This window comes from Lithobates pipiens, unplaced genomic scaffold, assembly GCF_037356315.1.
Source record: "Lithobates pipiens isolate NorthernLeopardFrog02 unplaced genomic scaffold, aLitPip1_a1.2 Scaffold_1, whole genome shotgun sequence".
Classification (NCBI taxonomy): Eukaryota; Metazoa; Chordata; class Amphibia; order Anura; family Ranidae; genus Lithobates; species Lithobates pipiens.
This window is the reverse complement of record NW_027507685.1, coordinates 117,318,607-117,339,947: the sequence shown is the minus strand read 5'-3', so window position 1 is coordinate 117,339,947 and position 21,341 is coordinate 117,318,607. Positions and strand designations below refer to the sequence as shown.

The following is a 21,341-nucleotide window of genomic DNA, read 5'->3' as shown; positions in this document are numbered from 1 at the left end:
CCTTCCACCCAGTCAATGTCTCGCTGCCATTTCTAACTGTGAAAGGAGATCCAAATCAACCTCTTCCTTTAGGTTAGGTTAGGGGGCCTGTAAGATATTCCCACTAGTAATTTCTTGCTTACTTCTACCCTTTGAAGTTCCACCCATACAGACTCCACCTCCCCCATTGCCCCATCACTTATGTCATTACTCTTTTCTACCTGTAAATCAGGGCATTTCTGGTATTCCCATGAAGTCCATATCCTCCTTGTGCAATACCAGCTCCAGTTCCTCCATTTTATTGACTAGGCTCCTGGTATTTATGAATATTCCCATGAGTTTTGTACTGGTGCTTATTATTTTCTCAATATGACTTCTCCGGCTTTGTTTTTGATTTGGTAACTCATTAACTCAGGATTAAATGTCATGGAAATATTTTCACTAGTGACTCCACTATTCCCCTCTGCCTTATGCTCACTATCAGCTATTGCTTTCTCTGAACCCCCCCCCCCCCCAAACACCTAGTTTAAAAGCCCCTCCAACTTATTGCCCATCTTTTTTCCCAGCAGAGCTGTGCCCCCCCTCCCCCCATTAAGGTGATTCTAGCATACATACATAGTCTGGTTGAAAAAAGACACAAGTCCATCTAGCTCAACCAATAAAAGGGGGGGGGGGGATATCATACATTCCAATATACACAATCCAATAGGCACAGTTGATCCAGAGGAAGGGAAAAAAAAAACAGCAAAGCATGATCCAATTTTCTCCAACAGGAAAAAATCCCCCGAGAGGCAATTAGATATTACCTGGATCAACTTTACCTATAAATGTTAGTATGCAGTTATATTATGTACATTTAGGAAAGAATCCAAGCCTTTTTTAAAGCAATCTACGGAGCTGGCAAGAAACAGCTCTTGAGGCTGGGTTCACACTAGTGCAAATTGGATGCGGGATTCCCCGCACCCAATTCGCATGTCAGGAGACTTTGACCGGCTCTCAATGGAGCTGGTTCATACAGCTCCGGGGCGGCTGCGGTGCGGTTTGCAGAAGAGTCCTGTGCGTCTTCTGGTCCATTTGGGCCTAATTTGTCCCTGACATGAAGAACAGGAACACACTGGACCACTGTTGTGAGCCGTCCTGCACAGCAGTGTGAACCAAGCCTGAAGGAGTCTATTCAACATTTTCAAAGCTCTTACTGTGTAGAAACCTTTCCGTATTTGGGGATTACATTTCTTTTCCTCTAGACATAAAGAGTGCCCCTTTGTCCTCTGTGATGAGCTTAAAGTGAATAACTCAACACCATGTTCACTATATGGAACTCCTATGTATTTGTACATGTTGATTATATCCCCCCTTAATCGTCTCTTCTCAAGAGAGAATAAATTCAGTTCCTCTAATCTTTCCTCATAACTGAGCTCCTCCATGCCTCTTATCATTTAGGTTGCTCTTCTCTGCATTTTCTCCAGTTCCTCAATATCCTTTTTGTGAACTGGTGCCCAAAACTGAACTGCATATTCCAGATGAGGTCTTACTAATCATTTGAACAGGGAGGAGGCATAGGGAGGAAACTATTCGGTCTCAGGTCACTCAAGAGAACATGTTGCCACTCAATTAAGTTTGATAAGAAGTGTTTTAACCTTAATCTTCATAGGGTTTTTTTTTTTTACTGTTACAATGGTAAGGATATGGAACTCCCTTCCACAATCTGTAGTGTCAGTAAGATGTGTAAATAATAATAAAAAAAAAAAAACGTTTCGATGGGCATCTTAGCGAACACAATATGCAGGGATATGGGAAGTGGTAGAGACTTAAATGCATACACACACCCACACACGCTGAACTGGATAGACGAGTGTCTTAATTCAACTTACCAACTATGTAACTATATTTAATGCTTACAGACATGCTTTTATAGATAATATTGCATAAAAATAAGTTTGGTAAAAGATATTGCATAAAATTTTTTTTCACAATGCCAAGAAAACAAATGAACAGTTTCATGATACATGGTCAGGATGGATGTACTATTCCTACAAAATACCTTATACCTGAGGCCCAATTATTTCAGTAGTCTGCTTGCCTGTGATACTTTACACCCTACAATGTTTTTTGTTTTGCCCTTATGTTTTCCAGATATGCATTAATATATAAGGACCGCTCCTATATTTCCTATCGCCAGTCACCTCATGACATTACATTTTCTAGGTTACAACTTAACTGTATCCCATGCTCTTTTGCCCACATCCCAGTTTTCTTTTTTTCTAGTAAATGTAATGTGTAAGCCACTTGGGCTCTAGTTCTTGTTATTCTGATACCACTACACACTGGACAGGTCTATATGATAATTATATTGGATCCAATTTGTTTCTTTTACATTATGCTGACCATTTAAGTGGTTTCCTTGTATTGCTGCGAGTATACGTTTATTGGTGATCCCTTTGGATCATTCTTATAATTTTATTTTATTTTTCTGCTTTTGTTTGTCATATAAACTCTAATAAAAATTGATCATAAAAAATGTATAATGATTTCAATAACATTACGCAGTAAATAACTAGGTTGTACAATATATCATCCCATCTATATATAAATATTTCTGTCTCAATTTAACCTTAAGGCTCGGTTCACACAGGGGCAACATGACTTTCAACACGACTTTTGGAGGCAACTTGGACAGACTTGGACACGACTTACAACACTACTTTAAGTCGCCCCAGGCCAGGCGACTTGCCGTGGCCAATCAGAGAATGAGCTCTCAGGGGGGAACTCCTTTTGAGAGCTGATAATTCTCTGAGAGTCGCCTCCGTATAGACGGAGATCCGACTTGGAGGCGACCTCCATTGAAATCAATGGGTACCAGTCGCCTACAAGTCGGATTGAAGTAGTACAGGAACCTTTTCTGAAGTCGGAGCGGCTTCAGTAGTGTGCATTAAGACAACTCTCATTCACTTACATTGATTTCTACATGTTGTGCAAACTGAGGTGACTTGGGGCGACTTGAAGTCGGATCTGAGTCACCCCTGTGTGAACCGGCTCTTAAGCACAACTATAATAAAAAATGTCTTTGATTATTTTCTAAAGAATAGATTTTATTAAATTTAACACAATTTGCAGAAGAGCACTTAGATAGGAAGCAGAACAACTGAGGCAGCTATCGAAAGGAATGTCAAAAATCATGTACTGAAATACGGATCAGTAAAAAAAAAAAAAAAAAAAGTGCAGGTGGAACCACTGTGTCCAGGGTGAAAGGTGGGGACCCAAAAAAAAAAAAAAGACAGAGTAAGGAAGATACATAAGAAGGGGGAAAGAGATGGGGTGATCCAGTTAGAGTAGTCCTGCTTCCCAAGCATGAAAACTTTGAAACTAATCAGATCATAAGAAGGATTAGAGATGAGAGGAATCAAATTCAATCCACAGGCGCTACATTGCAACAAAGTTGTGATAGCAGTCATGTAAGCGAGCAGTTCATTACCCCATACTCAGGGCTCAAGTCCTGCGGGAACGATGTTCCTGTACTTTTTCTACAGCGGGAACGCCATTCCCATTAGTAGCCGTGTCCTGCAGTACTGGCCTCAAGCATGGGTGCTGAGGCAGGCAGTGTGTGGGAAGGAGGGGGCAGGGCTGATCCTGGGTGGGTGCACCGTGCCCAGGCGCTGCAAGCTGAGGCAGAGTTGGGGTGCCATCAGTGGGGGATGGCCCATACTGCTATCCCCAGGCTACTTTGGCTGCTGTATGGGGCTACTTCTAGGTCAGGCCAACCAATTCAGCAGGGAAGGAAGAGGGTGGGCGAAGGCAGAGAGAATACTGGGCTCCATGATCTGCAGGCTGTAGCAAATAAATAAATAAATAAATAAAAACCATTACCCAGCCTAGCGGACTCTTTCTGCACTTTCAGGTGCCACCGTGCAGTGATCTCCTGTGCAACAAGTACTTGGTAGTCCTGGCCTGCCAAGGGGATTGATATAGAAGAGACCGGGACTGTCAAGTACTTGTCGCATGGGAGATCACTGTATAGCGGCACCAGGATGTGAAGAAAGAGTCCACTTGGCTGGGGAAAATTTTATTTTTAATTTTTTAAATTGCTACAACCTGCAGATCGCGGCGCTTAGTATTCTCTTTGCCTCCGCCCACCCCCTTCCTTCTCTTCCTTCTGGGGGATGCCTCACCATTGCAATTGCTGCACTTCTTGAACTGCCTCCAAGACTTTTGCTCTGCTGATTGATGTACACCACCACTGTCAGATTGATGTTTTGCTGGATGACCATACAAGTGATTGGCTCGGTGCATCAGAGAAAGTCCTTTGGCTCTTATTTAGGTAAGCTGTCAGGCAATCTGAATTTTTCCTGTGCCTAATGGCCCTCTACTGATAGATGGCACAGAACGCCTTTCCAGCAGCAGAGACTTACTTCTGTGGTGAGAACTGCTCAATTGTGGGCAGGGCTCAAGTCCTATGGGAACGCATGGGAGCAATGTTCCTGTGCTGTGCCAGGGAGTGTGGGAAGGGGAGGGCATCTGTGCCAACAGAGGTCAGTCCACCCTGAGCGCCACACATTGGGGAAGTAGGGGGTTGTCATCCCAGCGCACCTGTCCTTCCCTCCCTTGGTCCTCCACCTCCTCCTCCAGCAGCCCCTGTAACAAGGTCCTGCCTCCTAGAGTCCAGTGATAGGTGGAATAATGCCGGTGTGTATTATAGGAGGTGGAACCTTGTTACAGATGTTGCTGGAGGAGGACCGAGGAATGGCAGGATGGGTGCACTGGGATGACACCCGCCCCCCCCCAATGTGTGGACCCGCCCCCCCTCCCCAATGTGTGGCACCGGGGCTGACTGACTGACCACCACTGGCACGGATCAGGCTGCACTGATGGGGACACTGATCAGGCTGCATTGCTGGGTGCACTGATGGGGACACTGATCAGACTGCATTGCTGGGGACACTGGTGAGGCTGCATTGCTGGGCACTGGTGAGACTGCTTTGCTGGGTACTGGTGAGGCTGCATTGATGGGCACTGGTAAGGCTGCAATGCTGGACACTGGTAAGGCTGCATTGCTGGACACTGATCAAGCTGCATTTGATGGGCACTGATGAAGCTGCATTTGATGGGCACTGATCAAGCTGCATTTGATGGGGAGTGGGCAGCCCATACTTATACCCCATACTCCTGCCCATACTTATAATGTTATTTAATTTAGTGACATATTCCCTTATATGCGGAACAGTGGTTGACCTCCTGCCAGGGGATAAGTGCTCTGCCCAAGGAAAAGAGAAAATGGAGAAGGCTTATCTACACTACTACTGAGCTGGACATTTGGCCTATTGCTGGGGTTTCTGGCCAAGACATATCTGTAAGTTGCAAAGACCACCTGCTCATGGCAGAACTGGCGAAATGTCAACAAACGCACCAAATGAGGAGAATTTTATGAGGGAAAGATTTTATGTAGTGTGGAGAACACCTAAATCATTAAACCACCTGGTCAACTATTTATAATTTCTTTCCTGAACCTAACTCGCAATACAAGCTTTGACGACCAAGAAGAAAAATTGTCCCAAACTGTATTGAATTATTACTTCCTCTCTGGCTCCTTAGTGTAAAAAGGCCAGTTCGGGAAGGCTAATAGGATGTTGTAAAGTTGTGAGATCAGAGGAGTGTGGTCCTCAATGTTCATACATAGGTTCTCAAGAGTGTTGGGTTCCTAGTCAATGATTCAACTGGGACTGTCTCCTGATGAAGCGGGCATTGTTCCGTGAAATGCATAGAGATTACAGCTCCTGCTATGACTAATGATTTTGACATTCGAAATGTACGTTGGTCAAACAGTGTCTTTTGACTTCACTACAATAATGATTGTGAATGTCTATATATGTGTTTTATGTAATTTGGAATACATTTTGTATTTTTTGATCTATACATTTTGTAATACTATTCTACTATAAGCACCACTCACCATGTCCCTTTGTCAAATTGTTGTTTTTGGTTGTTCTTGAATATTTGGGACTGAGTGCTGCTCAGGTCTAAGCATGGGGGGGAGGCATCTTTGCTTGTCTCTAAATAGACAAATAAGCGGGAATATTCATGTGACAGTCTATTGCTTCATTTCTGCCTTTCTTCCATGAATCCATGTTTGTCAGACATGTCATTCAATGCACCTGGCAAAGCCTTTATTGCCATTGTCCTGGGACACAACGGAGGTCTGCTCTGTGAGTACAACAATTTTAAGTGTAGAAATCACAGCCGAGTCCTATTCTAGGGTAATGAAAATGTATAGCACTTCCAGAAGAGGGGCATACATACAGTATATAAAAAACACAAAAGAAAGTCAGCAATTTTCAGCAAAGGACCTGTGCTCTTTTTCTTCAGCTTGCACATCTCTGTAGGTAACAGGTTCAACAGGAGAGAACATGGAATCGTGTGCCATGAAAAGCCATTGCTAATAAATACCTTTACAGGATTGAAAATAGCTATAGTACCACAGTATTACAATAAAAATAGGTGTATGTGTATATACAGTCTAAACTTTTTTCTTGCATAAAAGAGAGAAGGGTTACCCCTCTGTAAGTTTTTATTTATTTACCGTATTTATCGGCGTATAACACGCACCCCAAGTTTAGGAGGGAATTTTAAGGGAAAAAAACTTTTAGGAGGGAAGTTTAAGGGAAAAAAAAAAAATAACTTACATTTATATGCCCATCAGTGTCATCTTCAGCCTTGTCCACCATTGCAGCCTTATGCAGCCTTGTCCACCATTGCAGCCTTAGGCAGCCTTGTCCACCAGTGCAGTCTTGTCCCCCATTGCAGCCTTATGCAGTCTTGTCCCCCATTGCAGTCTTGTCCCCCATGTATATCCCCCAACCGTGTCTATTTTATTTTTTAAAAATGCCGCCGCCGAGATACAGAGCCGGATGTGTATCTCGGCGGCGTGCGGTAGATCTCGGCGGGCCTCCGGCTCTTCTCGGAAGCTTTCAACCACCTTTGCCCGTTCTCGGAAGCTTTCGGCCGCCTTTGGCCGTTCTCGGAAGCTTTCGGCTGCCTTCGGCTCTTCTCGGCGGCCGAAAGCTTCCGAGAACGGCCGAAAGCTTCCGAGATCGGCCGTAGGCGGCCGAAAGCTTCAGAGAACGGCCGAAAGTCGCCTTGAAGAGCTGAAGGCGGCTGAAAGCCGCCCAGAGGCTCAGAATTTCGGGGGATCGGCGTATAACACGCACTCACGATTTTCCCCTGCTTTTAAGGGGAAAAAAGTGCGTGTTATACGCTGATAAATACGGTATTTTCTTTGCTGCCTGTGTTCCACTGGGGAGATTTCCCTTTACTTTCTGCCCCAGAGACACAAAAGAAAATGAGAGTTAATCTCTACAAAGTGAGTGAAGTTGGCCTCCTAGAATGTCTTCATTGAAACAGATGTCCCCACTGGAAAATTTCCCTTCACCTCCCGTTATAGTGGCTAGTCTAACATTTTTGATTTCCCATCACCTTTTGTTTCAGTGACAATGATCACTGGGGAAAAAACAAAGAGTGAATTGTAGATGAGGAAAAGGGCATTGGAGTTGAAACTATCAATGGCCAGTTGAAGACTAGCTTGTGATGAAACAAAACTGAAGCTGTGCCTGTGGCAATGTGCCAGATTTCCTCAGTCTCTCTTTAGTGAGCGAACTGGGGTCCTAGTTGGTTGTTACAACTTCACTTGGCCTCACTTTCCTTTCCTCTGGTTTATTTTTTATTTTAATAGGTTATTTAGTCCAGATTAGGCCCAATAGTTATATTTTTGGCAGTACACAGGAGAATACCTGGAACGTTTTTAAACTCAGAGGGTGAGAATATATAAAAAAAATACTAAAATGTATTTACTTTAAGCAGATCCATATTACTAACTTGTGTACCCCAGGGATGTTCTTATTGAAGCACTAGTGGCAGGCTCTCTTAAAGCCCCGACTTGCCCTACTTTATCCTTATTAGTAAAGTTATGGATGAATGTTTATCGCTCTCTATTGAGTTCTATAGATCATACAGTTTATACTCCTATTTGAGTCAATGATAATCTGCAGGAGCTGAAGGGGTTTAAGCATGCTTAACAACAGAAAGAGCATGTATCACAAGACTGCACCAATTATATACTAATACTATGCTATAATCTTTTCAGGATTTTAAAGCAGAATATGCCAGGACTATTTAGGTCTTTTACTAATAGCTCCAATTAAGTCCTATCCACCCAGTTTAGAGAAGCCACTTCGCAGTGAGGTGTTGCCCCCTTATTTCAATCTATAGTGCTTGTTAACAATACAAAGGGTCTACTTTCCAATCTCTACTCCAGTAGTCATCTAGCTGCTTAAAGCCTGGTACACACTATCAGTTTTTTGTTGTTGAAGTTAGTACAACAATCTCCCCCGCTAAGCTGTTGTGTTCTGACAGGGGGACAGCCCCCCCCCCCCCTCGAGGACAGCCCCCTGCCAGAACACTCCAGTCAGTGTTCTCAGCCAATCGGGAGCTGGTGGGCTGCTGGTTTTCCAGCAAGCACGTCCAACAGAAGCCAGTCAAACAGACGGTTTTTATTGAACTGCCTGATGTTCAATAAAAACAGATGGAAAACGTAGGTGATTTAACATATGAACAGTGGGCATATATACCAGAAATGCTTCCCCAAATATCCCTATCACCCTCCCAAAAACTAGCCTAATTATTCACACTTCACAGCCCAAAAGCTATTTCAATTTGGCCGTCACCCAGACACCTCGTGCCTGAGATGTGGGCTGTCTACTTGCACCTTTTTGCACATGCTGTGCCCACAGTTACATAGATACCGGACGCAAATTTATTCTACTATAAAATACTGTCTTCCATATGTGCTTTTAATTTGACCCAAAGTTATGCTAGTTAGGCCTTATGAATGAGAAATCAATACCCTCCACAACTTAGATACCAATACAGTGTTGCTTATTTTTGGATCGCAAGCTAATCACACAGCAAAAGACAGCTCCTTTGCCCCAGACTCATTTTATTTGGTTGAAATAATTAATGACACAGTAACAAGAGAAAAATCAACATATTCTAAACGTTGTTGTCCTGTCAAGTTTGATAAATTATGAAGAGACTGTTTAAATACTCCGGGATAGCCTTTTGGGCAGATTTCCTACCTGACATTGCTTCTCAGGTATTTATCCCTCCATAGTTCATTCTGTCAAAACAACAGTAATCTTGTAACACTTGGCTGTCCTTACTGGTTCTTTACATGGGATAAATACCTGAAATGTGGGTCGACTGTTCAGATAACCTAAAAATGACACAAGAACTTTCCTTTTTGTACAAATGTATTTTATTGTTAAAGCATAAATTGCTTTGACAAACATTCTTATGTAACAATTCTTTTTGTCGTATAATCACCTCATGCAATTTTACCAGCCACTGTTTGTTACCTATGTGAGCAACCCCATTGTTGGGAGTTTGAAAAATGTAGGTTTCGGTTTGTAAACCTTATAAAACACTTGATAAAATTTTTTTGTTGTGATTAAAAAAAAAATTTAGATTTCCGTTTGTAATCCTTATAAAACACTTGATAAAAAAAGTGGCCTAACCCTTAAAGATGTCAGTACTGTATATCTATATACAATTCATGCACATATGTTGCAACCTACATATATTTTATACTCTCCCTGGATGGAAACTTTAGAAATAAAAGGTAAGTAGACCTCAAAACAACAACTCTGCCATTTATTCAGTGTTCATTCAAAAACTAACAGGTTCAAGCTTTCTGGATGTCCCTGGAGGACATCAGTCACACCTCCTGGCTGTCAGTTACACAGATTGACACAAAGGTAGCAATTTTATCAGCATTCTGTACAATATCAAAGTACAGTACTATCATAGCAAAGTATAGGATGTTATAAATAAATAACTTCACGAGAAAGCATTATTGCTACAGAAGATGTTGTAGTCCCATTAACCCTGATACATATTCAGATTTTTCTCAGAATCACCTGGAGAAGAGGTAGAGAAGGTGGAACATATATATGTTATTTAAGATTCAAATGTCAAAAAAACATTCCTGGGGACATCCAAGTTATTGCACTGGAAGAGCTTATGAAGACTGCCGTAACAGAGAATGCGGGTATCAAAGAATCCAGATGTGAACTGTGGAAATGGGGCTCTAAAACAAAAGCAACTAAGGAAACAAAAGACTTTGCCTAGGTGGCTTCATTCTTGGACTGGCCAAGTTGGGGGATATGTTACACGTGGTGAAATCCTTGGAATTCTGGTGGATGGTACTGTAACAACACTTGGAATAATCACCAATATCACCCTTCAACGCTGATTGAACTACTATCATCACATATACTGCACAAAAAGACTTCTGTATATTTTTATATGGTTTTATTTATTAGATGATATTCTATCTAGAGCGCTGTTTTAGTATTTAAATTTACAGGAACTGGACTAATTTATTTTTATACTATTGTTTACATAATTTTTACCTCTTTTTAAAAGGCTGCTGGATCTCTCTTTCTCTTTACCCCACATCAATTAGAAGGGGCATTGCATATTACAAAGCTACTGGTTGGTTGAATTTGGCTCTGAGTGGTGCATTATAGGCTTTTTTAAAATACACTTCTCTTTGTTACAACTGTATATAAAACTACAGTAATCAGATAGAGGAGACAGCCAGTGGTTACAAAAGTTAAGTGACTTTGCTCTTCTTGTAGGTCATAAGATAACACGAAGCACCAAATTACACATTTCATCATCATATTACATATTACACATAATGGGATAAGGTTAGCATAACCAATAGCATCAGAAGATAGAGGTCCTGAGTTTTCATCTGCAAGAAAGTGGTTTCTGCTTTTTTCCTGGGCATTTCCTTTACCCTCATTGTAAAGTTTTTGTTCCTCCAGCAGCTAAGACACTCAGAACAATGAGGATAACCGATGGAAGCAAAGTGTGAGCACTACTATATTTGAGTTTAAGATCTGCCTCCACTGGATAATGATCACTGACTTTCAGGGCCTGCAAGATAACATAAAAAGGATCACTGAAGCGGCAAACATCATACAGTACAATGAAAAAACGAGTGCGCTATCCCTTGAAAATGGATAAATAAATCTGTGCAACCATATAATATATATACAAAATTGCATACAACTGCATCTCATAAATTCAAGTGCATTGCTAAAATACATAAATGTGCAAAATAAATAACCATATGATTAAAAAACTCCATAATTAGTGAATTTATAATAAATGTCCAAGTGCTTTCAAAGTGCTCAGTGCTCCAAATGTATATATAAAGTGCCCCAGTGCAAATAGGGTGCTTTTCTAATAAATATATTACTGTTGGCCACTTACCAGACAGGGGAGAGCTTAAATTATAGAGATAAAACAGAGTTTAACATATCTCCTGGATAGCACCATCAGGCATCTGGTTAGCCAAATTACCCCATCATAAGGTATAGCTGCAGTGTCCCCACTGCTGGAATGTATGTCTGATATTTTGTTCCACGTTCAGAACGAAAAGCCACATAGCATAATACTAGTTCAAGTCCAAAAAAAAATTCCATTGTTCCAGACAATGTTCTCTTCTGAGAACAGCAGTAGTCCATGTAGCAGGCTCTAATGGCACTGGCCAACATACAGTATAATCATACAAAAAACAAAACCGTGGATGGAGATAAAATTGATCTGTCATCTACATAGATAAGGAAACAATTTAGTTACTAGAAATTGCAGATGAGAAAATGTACCTCATTAGGAAACAGAGATAGAGGTGAGAATATGTGCCTTATCAGATCACAAGTGCCCAGTGATTTAATTAAATCTTATTTGAAGCTGAATTCTAGGTAGGTTTTTTTGCAATTATATTGGGTCAGCTTGGACTATGTACTATAAATATACATATTCTATACTTGGCAGATCCCTGTGAAAAGGGAATATCACTGTAGCCGCTGATACTACAATGATCCTAGCTATCTTCCAGGTTCTGTGCTGAGCAGCTTGCATTGCTGCGTAGAAACCACAGGGAGTCGATTGCTAGCCACGGCACCATTCAGAGAACGCCTTGTATTTTTTCAAGGTATTCTCTGATTGGATGAGGCAGAGATTGTGATGCTACTGCCCTGCCTCTCCACCTCATCCAATCAAAGAATGAGAAAATACAAAGCCTTCCTGTGCCATGTGAGTGACCCCCTGCGGTTACTATGCAGCAAGGCAGTCAGCAGCTACTACAGTGAGTCTCTGCTTTCACGGGAATCGGCCAGGTAGGGAATATGTATATTTACATTGGTCTAAGTTGGACCAATGTATGATGTAACTGTATGTCTATAAAACAAAAAATTTCAATTAAAAAAATTATATATATATATATATATATATATATATATATATATATATATATATATATATATATATATATATATATATATATATATATATATATAAAGTAATGAATAAAGTAAATATCTCTTAAATGGTGCATGTTTAGGAGAGATTTACTGTACCTAGAGGTAAGCTTTTTTCTACAAGGGCATTTACTCCCACTTTAATTGGTTGGTTGGGTAATTGAGTTGCTTTACTTTACACATCACCATTCCTTTTCATGCTGCCATATAGAATATGCTGGTATTGCTATTACTAAAATAGTAAATGTGAAATGTAGTAGGCTCTAGTGATAACCAAATTAACTAGCTATACAATATGTGTCTCATTTAATTTTATACATTTATGAAAATATAGGACTACAACTCACAAAGCATGTGATCCAAGAAATAGATGTGCCCAAAACAGAAATATTCTACAATTATATACATAAAAAAATCTGTATACTCAAACCCTTCTGATTGGAAACAAGATCATAAGATCAGTGAATACCACCACAATTTAGTGAAAAAGGGGAGAACTATCAAATGAATATAATATAGTCCATAAATTCATCCAACTTGAATCTTCCTTTCCACACAACGCAAAAAAAAAACAGTGACTACTGTGCACACTAAACACACCTTCAATGACCACTTAATCAAAAGTAGTCAGTATGTAGTTGATTCTACTCCACTTAATTCCGAGAAAGAATCAGCTTTGGCAATTATAGGATACTCCTTCCATATACCTCACACATGTAACCAAATGGCATTATCCAGTGCCAGATCACATCTGTAGATTTTTGGGGTTTTGTTCACATTTATTTCATGGATCACATACTTTATGAATTGTAGTCCTATGTGTTCAATTAATTTATAAAAGTAAATGAGACATATTGTATAGCTAGTTCATTTGGTTACTATAACTAGTGCCCCCTACATTTCACATTTACTATTGCTTTAAAGTGTTTTGGTAGCAAGTTTTTAAATATATTGATTATTTATTGTTTTTTCATTTAGCGTATTTTTTTTATTTTTAACCTTTAACATAGTGTTTTGTGGTTTACTAATTATTTGCGATTACTTGACCTTAGTGAACCAATAGATAACTGTGCAATGCCTAGATCATAGAATGGCTATAACAAGCATGTTCCTTATATATTGCCTTTCTATTGAAGATTAATGAATCAAAAAGCTGCATATGCACAGTTATTAGTTTAGACTAAAATATGGTTACTGACACTATGTGGAAACCCACTTTAGGTGGAGCGCCAAAAAAAGTTGGGTTTAAATAAAACAAGTACAGGTTAGAATCTCTGATAGGATTTATTGCTGTCTGTGTCCCCATTGAGGAGATTTCTATTCACTTTGAGGACAGGATGTGAGGGTAAATTCCCCCCCCCCCATAAATGAAAAGCTGCCATACAATCTAACCCCTCTACACCCTATTCAAAACTAAAACCCTAGTCCTCTTAATTTGTCAACACAGATACTTTATTGATATGATAAAGTCATGACAGTCTCCTAATTTTTACTCCATACCTCAGCCTCTGTGAGTCCCAACTCCTTTGTGAAATTGTAAATTCCAGCAGAATTCACCAAATTTGCCAATTCCTCACCGTACACCACTATCCTGGAGAAGAAAAATAACATCATGTTAGAGACTGAAAAAATATGTTTTCTCCTGCCTGCAGATTACTCATTATTATTATTCAGAATATATATATATATAGCGCCAACAGTTTACGCATCGCTTTACAATCTGGGGGCAAGACAGTACAGTTACAATACAAATCAATACAGGAGGAATAGGATGGCCCTGCTCATTAGAGCTTACAATCTAGAAGGATCAAATGAAACAAAAGATAATAGCTGTGGGGGATGAGGTGATAGAGAAAATGAAAATACAGTTGTTAGGTGTGTGTAGGATAGGCTTCTCTGAAGATAAGTGTTTTCAGGAATCATCTAAAAGCTAATAGAATAGCAGATAATTGGACAGATTGGGGTAAGACGTTCCATAGGATTGGAGTGGCTCTGGAGAAGTCCTGGAGGCAAGCATGGGATGAGGTGACAAGGGAGCTAGAGAGCAGGAGGTTTTGAGAGGAACTAAGAGAACAGATAGGTTGGTATTTCGAGACTAGGCTAGTGATATAGCTAGGGGCTAAGTTGTGAATGGCTTTGTAAGAAGTTGTTAGTATTTTGAATTTAATTTGTTGGGTGAGCAGAATCCAGTGAAGGGATTGGCAGAGAAGAGTAGCAGACACAGAACGATTGATAAGGTGGATGAGTCTAAGAGGTAAGCCAGTGAGAAGGGAGATACGTTAGTCAAGGCGAGAGATGACCAGGGAGTGAATTAAGAGCTTTGTTGTGTCATTGATTAGAAAGGGGCGTATGTTGGAGATGTTGCAGAGGTTGAGGCGGCAAGATTAGGACATTGATTGGATGTGGGGCTTAAAGAAGAGTTCAGAGTGCAGGACTACACCTAGAGCCTTGGCAAGTGGGGATGGGCTGATAGTTGTGCCATCAATTTTGATAGGGAATTTAGGGGAAGGGGCACGTGGGAGAGGGAAAAGTTATAAGTTTGGATTTGGATAGATTGAGTTTGAGGAAGTGATGTGACATCCAGACTGATATATCTGTTAATAAATTACTGATATATATGTGAGGAGACAGAGGGAGTGAGCTGAAGGGTATAGAAATAGATTTGGGTATCGTCAGAATAGAGGTGGTATTGTAAGCCATGGGAGGCTAAAGATGCAGTTGGATAAGTAGGAAGAGAACCAGCGAAGAGTACTGTCATGGAGACCAAATGCATGGAGTTTTTTTTTGAGGAGGAGGTGGTCAACCGTATCAAAGGCAGCAGAGAAGTCCAAGAGTAGGAGTACAGCATAGTGTCCATTGGTTTTGGCCACTAGAACATTGTTTGTTACTTTTAGGAGAGCAGTTTCTGTGGACTGAAAGGGAATAAAGAAGGTTATTATCAGCAAGGTGGTCGCTCAGTTGGTTGTAGACCAGACATTCAGGGAGTTTGGATAAAAAGGGGAGCAAGGAGATGTGAGGCTGACAAGTGCATGTTTTAGGGAGTTGGGGAAGATGCCAGAAGAGAGATTGAAGATGTGGGTTAGAAAGTGTAGAATAGAGCCAGAGGGTGAACGTAGTATTTTCTAGGGAACAGGATCCAGAGGACAGGTGGTAAGATGGACATTAGCAAGTAGTTTAACAACCTCGTCTATAGTGGTGGGGTTGAAAGAGGGAAGTAATGATTGTACCTGTGGGCATGAGGTGTAAAGCATGGAGGGTATCTGAACAGTAGAGATCCCCTCGCAAATTGTATCAATCTTCTGTTTGAAGTGATTGGCGATCTCCTGGGCAGTGAGTGAGTTAGTGGGTGGGTGGAGGCAGTGGAGGACGAAGTAGAGAGTTGAAGGTACAGAAGAGTTGACGGGGACGGAATGATAAGTTGTTAATGAGAGTGATAAAATAGGTCTGCTTGGCAGTGAGGAGGCTGGAATAGTATGTTTGGAGGACAGATTTATATTGGTTGAAGTCTTTCTGAGACTTAGTCTTATGCCACAGGTGCTCATGAGTGTGACTATGTTTTTTCAGACTTCTAGTATCTGTTTGCCAAGGTTGAAGGGATCGGGGCCTGATACTGTGTGTAGTGAGGGGGGCCAGTGAGTCCAATGAGGCTAGTAGTGAAGCGTTGTAGACAGAAGTGCTTAGGTTGGTGCCGGGTAGGGGTTAAGATTTTGTCATAGAGGTTGTTGGTAGCAGAGTAGAGAAGATTTGAGGGTTGAGATGACATAGAATTCTGCAGGTAACTTTTAAGCTGTTGGAGGGAGAGGGGGTGGAGGAGAGGGTGAGAGTGAAACTAATAAGGTAGTGATCAGAGAGGGGGAATGGATAGTTGGAGAGGTTGCATGGTTTGGAAGTGGCAGGGGTGTTAGAATTAATAGGGAAGTTGACCTCACCCAGAATGATTGTGGGGATTTTGAAAGAAAGAAAGTAGGGTAGCCATCAGGAAAGGTTGATATCGGTCCAGGGGGCCTGTAGATCACAGCTATCCTTAGAGAAACTAAAGAGAAAAGACAAATGCAGTGTGCTTCGAAAGAGGAGAGTGACAGAGAGGGAGGTGGGTGAAGTGTCTGAAAGACGCTGTGTGGGACTAGAAGCATTCTGACACCCCCTCCCATGCGTCTATTGGATCCGGGGGAATGATTCCAGAGTAGGCCACCATGGTATAGGGCAGCAGGGGACGCAGTGTCGGATTTATGAAGCCAGGTTTTAGTAAATGGCGAGTAGATTAAATGAGTTAGTGATAAAGAGGTCATGGAGAGAGGCGAGTTTGTTACAGACAGAGCGGGAATTCCAAAGGGCAGAAGAGAAAGGGAGTCTGGCCTTGGGGAGAAGAGAAATGGGAATTAAATTGTGTGGATTGCGGCTGCTGCCAGAGGGTGCGAGGTAATGTGGGCGTTGAGTACAGTTAAATGATGGAGGCCCGGGGAAGGGTGAGGGAGGTAATATAGGAGTGGGATTTATATGAACGGACATGCCCTAATGTCCTGGAGATTTTTTGTGTGGATTTAGAATGAGCAGGAGTTGGTGGGTGGAGTAATAAGGAGAGGACATCATCTGAGCCTAGGCAAAAATCACCTTACTGGAGCTGTAGGACTGGTTTGTAAAAGTGCCCAGTAGGCAAGCGGTTGATAAAAATAGGTGGAACTTTTGTGAAAAATGAAACTGACTGCATAAAAAAATGAAACTGACTGTATATTAGGACATGAGGTTTTATTCGCACACTCTTGTATTTACTGAAAGGACCACTTTAAGATAAACAAATTATTACTTAAGCCATGCTGTGATTAAATGCAGTAATATTGACTGTGATGGCACTTTAATCACTAGGTGTCTGTGCTATAGCCGAAAGACGGCTGCAGCGCGAAAGCCAATTTCCGGTAGGCTGTCCCTGGAGATCGTCCTGTTTACTTCCGCAATGCGTGCTCCCGCGAGCGCACATCGGGGAAGTTCTGTGCTGCCCGTGTCCCTTGGACACAGCCAGTCACAGATCGCTGTAAATGGCCATTTACAGCGGCCGTTTACAGCGTGATCGGACCTGCCAATGAGAGATGATCTCAAGTGTAAACATATGAGATCATCTATCATTGCCGACAGAGACCATGTGTGAGGAGAGAGAGGATCTGTGCTGCACTTGCCAGTGCCAATGGATTTGTGCAAGTAGATTTTTAAGTTGAAAACACACATCGGTGCCCACACAGTGTCACAGTGCTCATCACTGTTAATCTCACAGTGCCATCTGTCATCAGTGCCATTTGTCATCAGTGCCATCTCAGTGCCATCTGTCAGTGTCACCTGCCACATCAGCGTCACCTGTCAGTGTCACCTGCCACATCAGTGTCATCTGTCTGTGTCACCTTCCACATCAGTGTCACCTGCCACATCAGTGTCATCTGTCACCAGTGCAATCTGCCAGTGTCACGTGCCATCAGTGCCACATATCAGTGCCATTTGTGAGAATGTCACAAAGATTATTTTCAGCCGAGAAGGCATACAATATTCTTGCAAGCCGACGAGAGCAACGGGGAGCTCTCCGCTTCGGATTCCTCATATTCAGATTCTGAGTCTGACGTGGACTACGAGCCTGTGCCAACCAGTGGAACACAGACAGCCTCAGAGAAGGATGATAGTCCGCCCACCAGATGAAGGCGTACTGGTGAGGAGGCAGTGCCATCCACCAGCACAGCAATGCCATCCATCAGCACCGCAGTACCTCGGCAAAGGCCACGTACCAGTGGGGTGTCACCTCAGTCCCAAAAGATTAGGTCCCATGTCAGCCTTCCCTATTCCCTTCAGAACCCCTTATGGCTTCCTCCCAATTCAGGAGAAGCTATCATTCCCCCTTTCACTGCCCAGCCAGGAGTGCAGGTGGACACAGAATATTTTTCAACAATCGATTTTTTCAACCTTATTTTTACTGAGGACATGCTTGCATCAGTTGGGGCCCAGTGCAATCTATATGCCCAACAATTAATAGCAAGCAACCCAACATCCTATTATGCCCGTCCCTACGAGTGAAGAGCCCTAACAGTGGAGAAGTTAAAAAATATTTTGGGCCTTGCATTCTGTATGGGACTAACCAAAAAAAATTTTTACGTTCGTATTGGTCTACCCTCCCCATCCACCACATGCCCATCTTTTCCTCAATAATGCCCAGGACCAGATATCTCATGATTATGAGATTCCTACACTACAATGATAATACCCAGTGCCCTCCCTGAAATGACCCAAATTTTGACAAGCTTTATAAAATTCGGCCACTACTCAATTATTTTTCTCATATCTTCCCCCAGTTGTTTACACCAGACCAACACATATTCGTGGATGAATCCCTTGTCAAATTTACTGGCAGGCTGGGCATAAAACAATTTATTCCCACCAAAAGGGCCCGCTATGGGGTGAAGATGTACAAATTGTGCGGCCGAGCTACAGGGTATACCTATGCCTTCATGGTATACGTGGTATACGAAGGGAAGGACACCCAGCTCCATCCCCCTAATTGCGCAGAATACATTGGATCAAGTGGTAAAGTCGTTTGGGAACTCATAAATCCACTCCTGGAGAAAGGCTACCATCTGTATGTGGACAACTTTTATACAAGTTTGCCCCTGTTTCGCAACCTTCACAGAAAGAACACTCCAGCATGTGGCACCGTAAGGAAGAATCGGAAGGGCTTTCCTCAAAGCCTCATCAACAAGAAGCTAAGAAGAGGGGAGCCGGCGAGCTTATGGAATGAGGAAATTCTGGTTGTGAAGTGGAGGGACAGAAGGGATGTGTACGTTCTTTCATCGATTCACAATAATACCTTTGTGGAGATAAACAGGAGGAATGGCCGAGTTCAAAAGCCAACATGTATCCACGAATACAACATGTTCATGGGGGGTGTCGACTTCAATGATCAGATGCTCGAACCCTACCTTTCCACAAGACGAACATACCAGTGGTATAAAAAAGTTTCCATTTATTTGTTTAATTTGGCCATATACAACAGCTACGTTATTTATCACAAATCCACTGAAAGCCCCAAATCCTTCCTTGCCTACAAGGAGGAAATCACCAATGTCCTTGTATTCCCAAATGGCCCACCATTCGATCTGATGTGATTAGTAGACTCTTTGAATGCCACTTTCCCGAAAAAATCCCTCCCAGACCAACAGGCCAAAAACGGCAGAAAAAATTGCGGGTGTGCTCCAATGTCCTTCCCAACCAGGCCTCTGCATAGTTGGCTGTTTCCACCGTTACCATAATTCACTACATTAGTATGGTAAACATAACCCTCACTTCCTGCCATTTACCTTCACACTCCTTATGCCTCTACTTGCTCTGCAACTGACCCTGGCTTGTTATTCGATCACGCTTCTGCCTACCGATTCTGTTTATACCGCTGCCTGATCTGGAACTGACCCTGGCTTGTTATTGGACCACGCTTCTGTCTACCGATTCTGTTCATACCTCTGCCTGATCTGGAACTGACCCTGGCTTGTTATTCGACCACGCTTCTGCCTACTGATTCTGTACATACCTCTGCCTGATCTGGAACTGACCCTGGACTGTTTAAACATCCTTTTTGCCTGCCTCTTGGACTGATCTTGTACCCTGCTACTGGACTAGTGGGATTCATAACACAGGGGTCTCACATATGTGAAGGGCTCCAGAATTGTTTTTCTGGGTGAAGAAAACATTTTTTTTTTCTGGAGACTCGGAGGATACAAAGATTTGGATGGGACAAGCCTCTGCCCCTATCCCCATTCTGTCCTGAAGGAGGCCCTACTTTTGCCTGCCGCCTGTAGGACCTATGCCATCATGCCTCTGCCTGTCGCATTAACTGACCACACCACATGGATGGACCATGTTCCTGCCTACTACCAGGATCAATATTTTGCCACTTCTGACAATCTCTTCCTGCACTGACCCTGGACTGTATATGGACAGTATCCCTGCCTGTACTGACTATGGAAAGTGTCCCTACCTGTTGCCTGGACAATTTTGCTGACCAAGTCCCTGCCTGCTGCCTGGACCAGTGCTATCCTCCTGTGGCCAACTGTGCTAATAAAACCAAGGGGAATCTTTTTTTTTTTTACCCTTTGCTCAGCAGAATGTTTTTTGGGGTGTAATTCTTGGTATGTGCATGCTATGTGTCCCTAGAACACTTGACGGTGTTCTCTGTATGTGGCCAGGCTGTGTAAAAGTTTTGCCATACTCAGGAGGAGTATTTTGGGGTGTCATTTTTGCTATATACACGCTATGTGTTGGAATTATCTTTTTTCCACATTTTCCAAAAACTTCTGGAAAAAAATGAACTGTTCAAAAGACTCATTATGCCTCAGAGATTATACGTTGGGGTGTTAGCTTTTCAAAATGGGGAAATTTTGTGGGCATTTCCATTGTCCTGGTGCTCCAGGGCCTTCAAAAGTGTAATAGGTGGTTGAGAAATGAGAATGTAATTTATGCTCCTAAAACCCTTGAAGGTGCTATTTCAATGTTGGGCCTCTGTATGTGGCCAGGCTGTGTAAAAGTCTCACACATGTGGTATCTCCATACTCAGGAGGAGTAGAAAAATATATTTTGGGGTGTCATTTTTTCTATGTAGATGCTATGTATTGGAAATATCTTATAAATGGACAACTCTGTGTACAAATGCGTTTTCATTTTTTTTCCACATTTTCCAAAAACTTCTAGAAAAAAAAATGAACCATTCAAAAGACTCACTATGCCTCATAGATTATACGTTATGGTGTTAGCTTTCCAAAATGGGGTCATTTTGTGGGCGTTTCCATTGTCCTGGTACTCCAGGGCCTTCAAAAGTGTAATAGGTAGTCAACAAGTTAGATGTGTAATTTATGCTCCTAGAACACCTGATGGTGCTCCCTGCGTGTTGGGCCTCTCTATGTGGCCAGGCTGTGCAAAAGTCCCACACACAGGCATGTACTGGCCATTGGGACTACAGGGAGT

The 21,341-nt window shown here is 42.1% G+C and overlaps 1 protein-coding gene across 2 annotated transcripts in view; it reads right to left on the bottom strand.

Moving 5' to 3' along the window:
* Positions 1-9,658: 9,658 nt before the first annotated feature.
* The window catches only part of LOC143973866 (deoxyribonuclease-1-like 1), a 91,829-nt gene continuing 80,146 nt past the window's right edge, over positions 9,659-21,341 (bottom strand). For both annotated transcript variants that reach the window (XM_077474739.1, XM_077474745.1), the window contains exons 8-9: positions 13,857-13,947; positions 9,659-10,968 (exon numbers count right to left, since the gene is read on the bottom strand). In XM_077474739.1, coding sequence (XP_077330865.1) covers positions 10,831-10,968; positions 13,857-13,947 — 229 coding nt within the window. In that variant the 3' untranslated portion in view covers positions 9,659-10,830. The remainder of the gene's footprint in view (positions 10,969-13,856; positions 13,948-21,341) is intronic.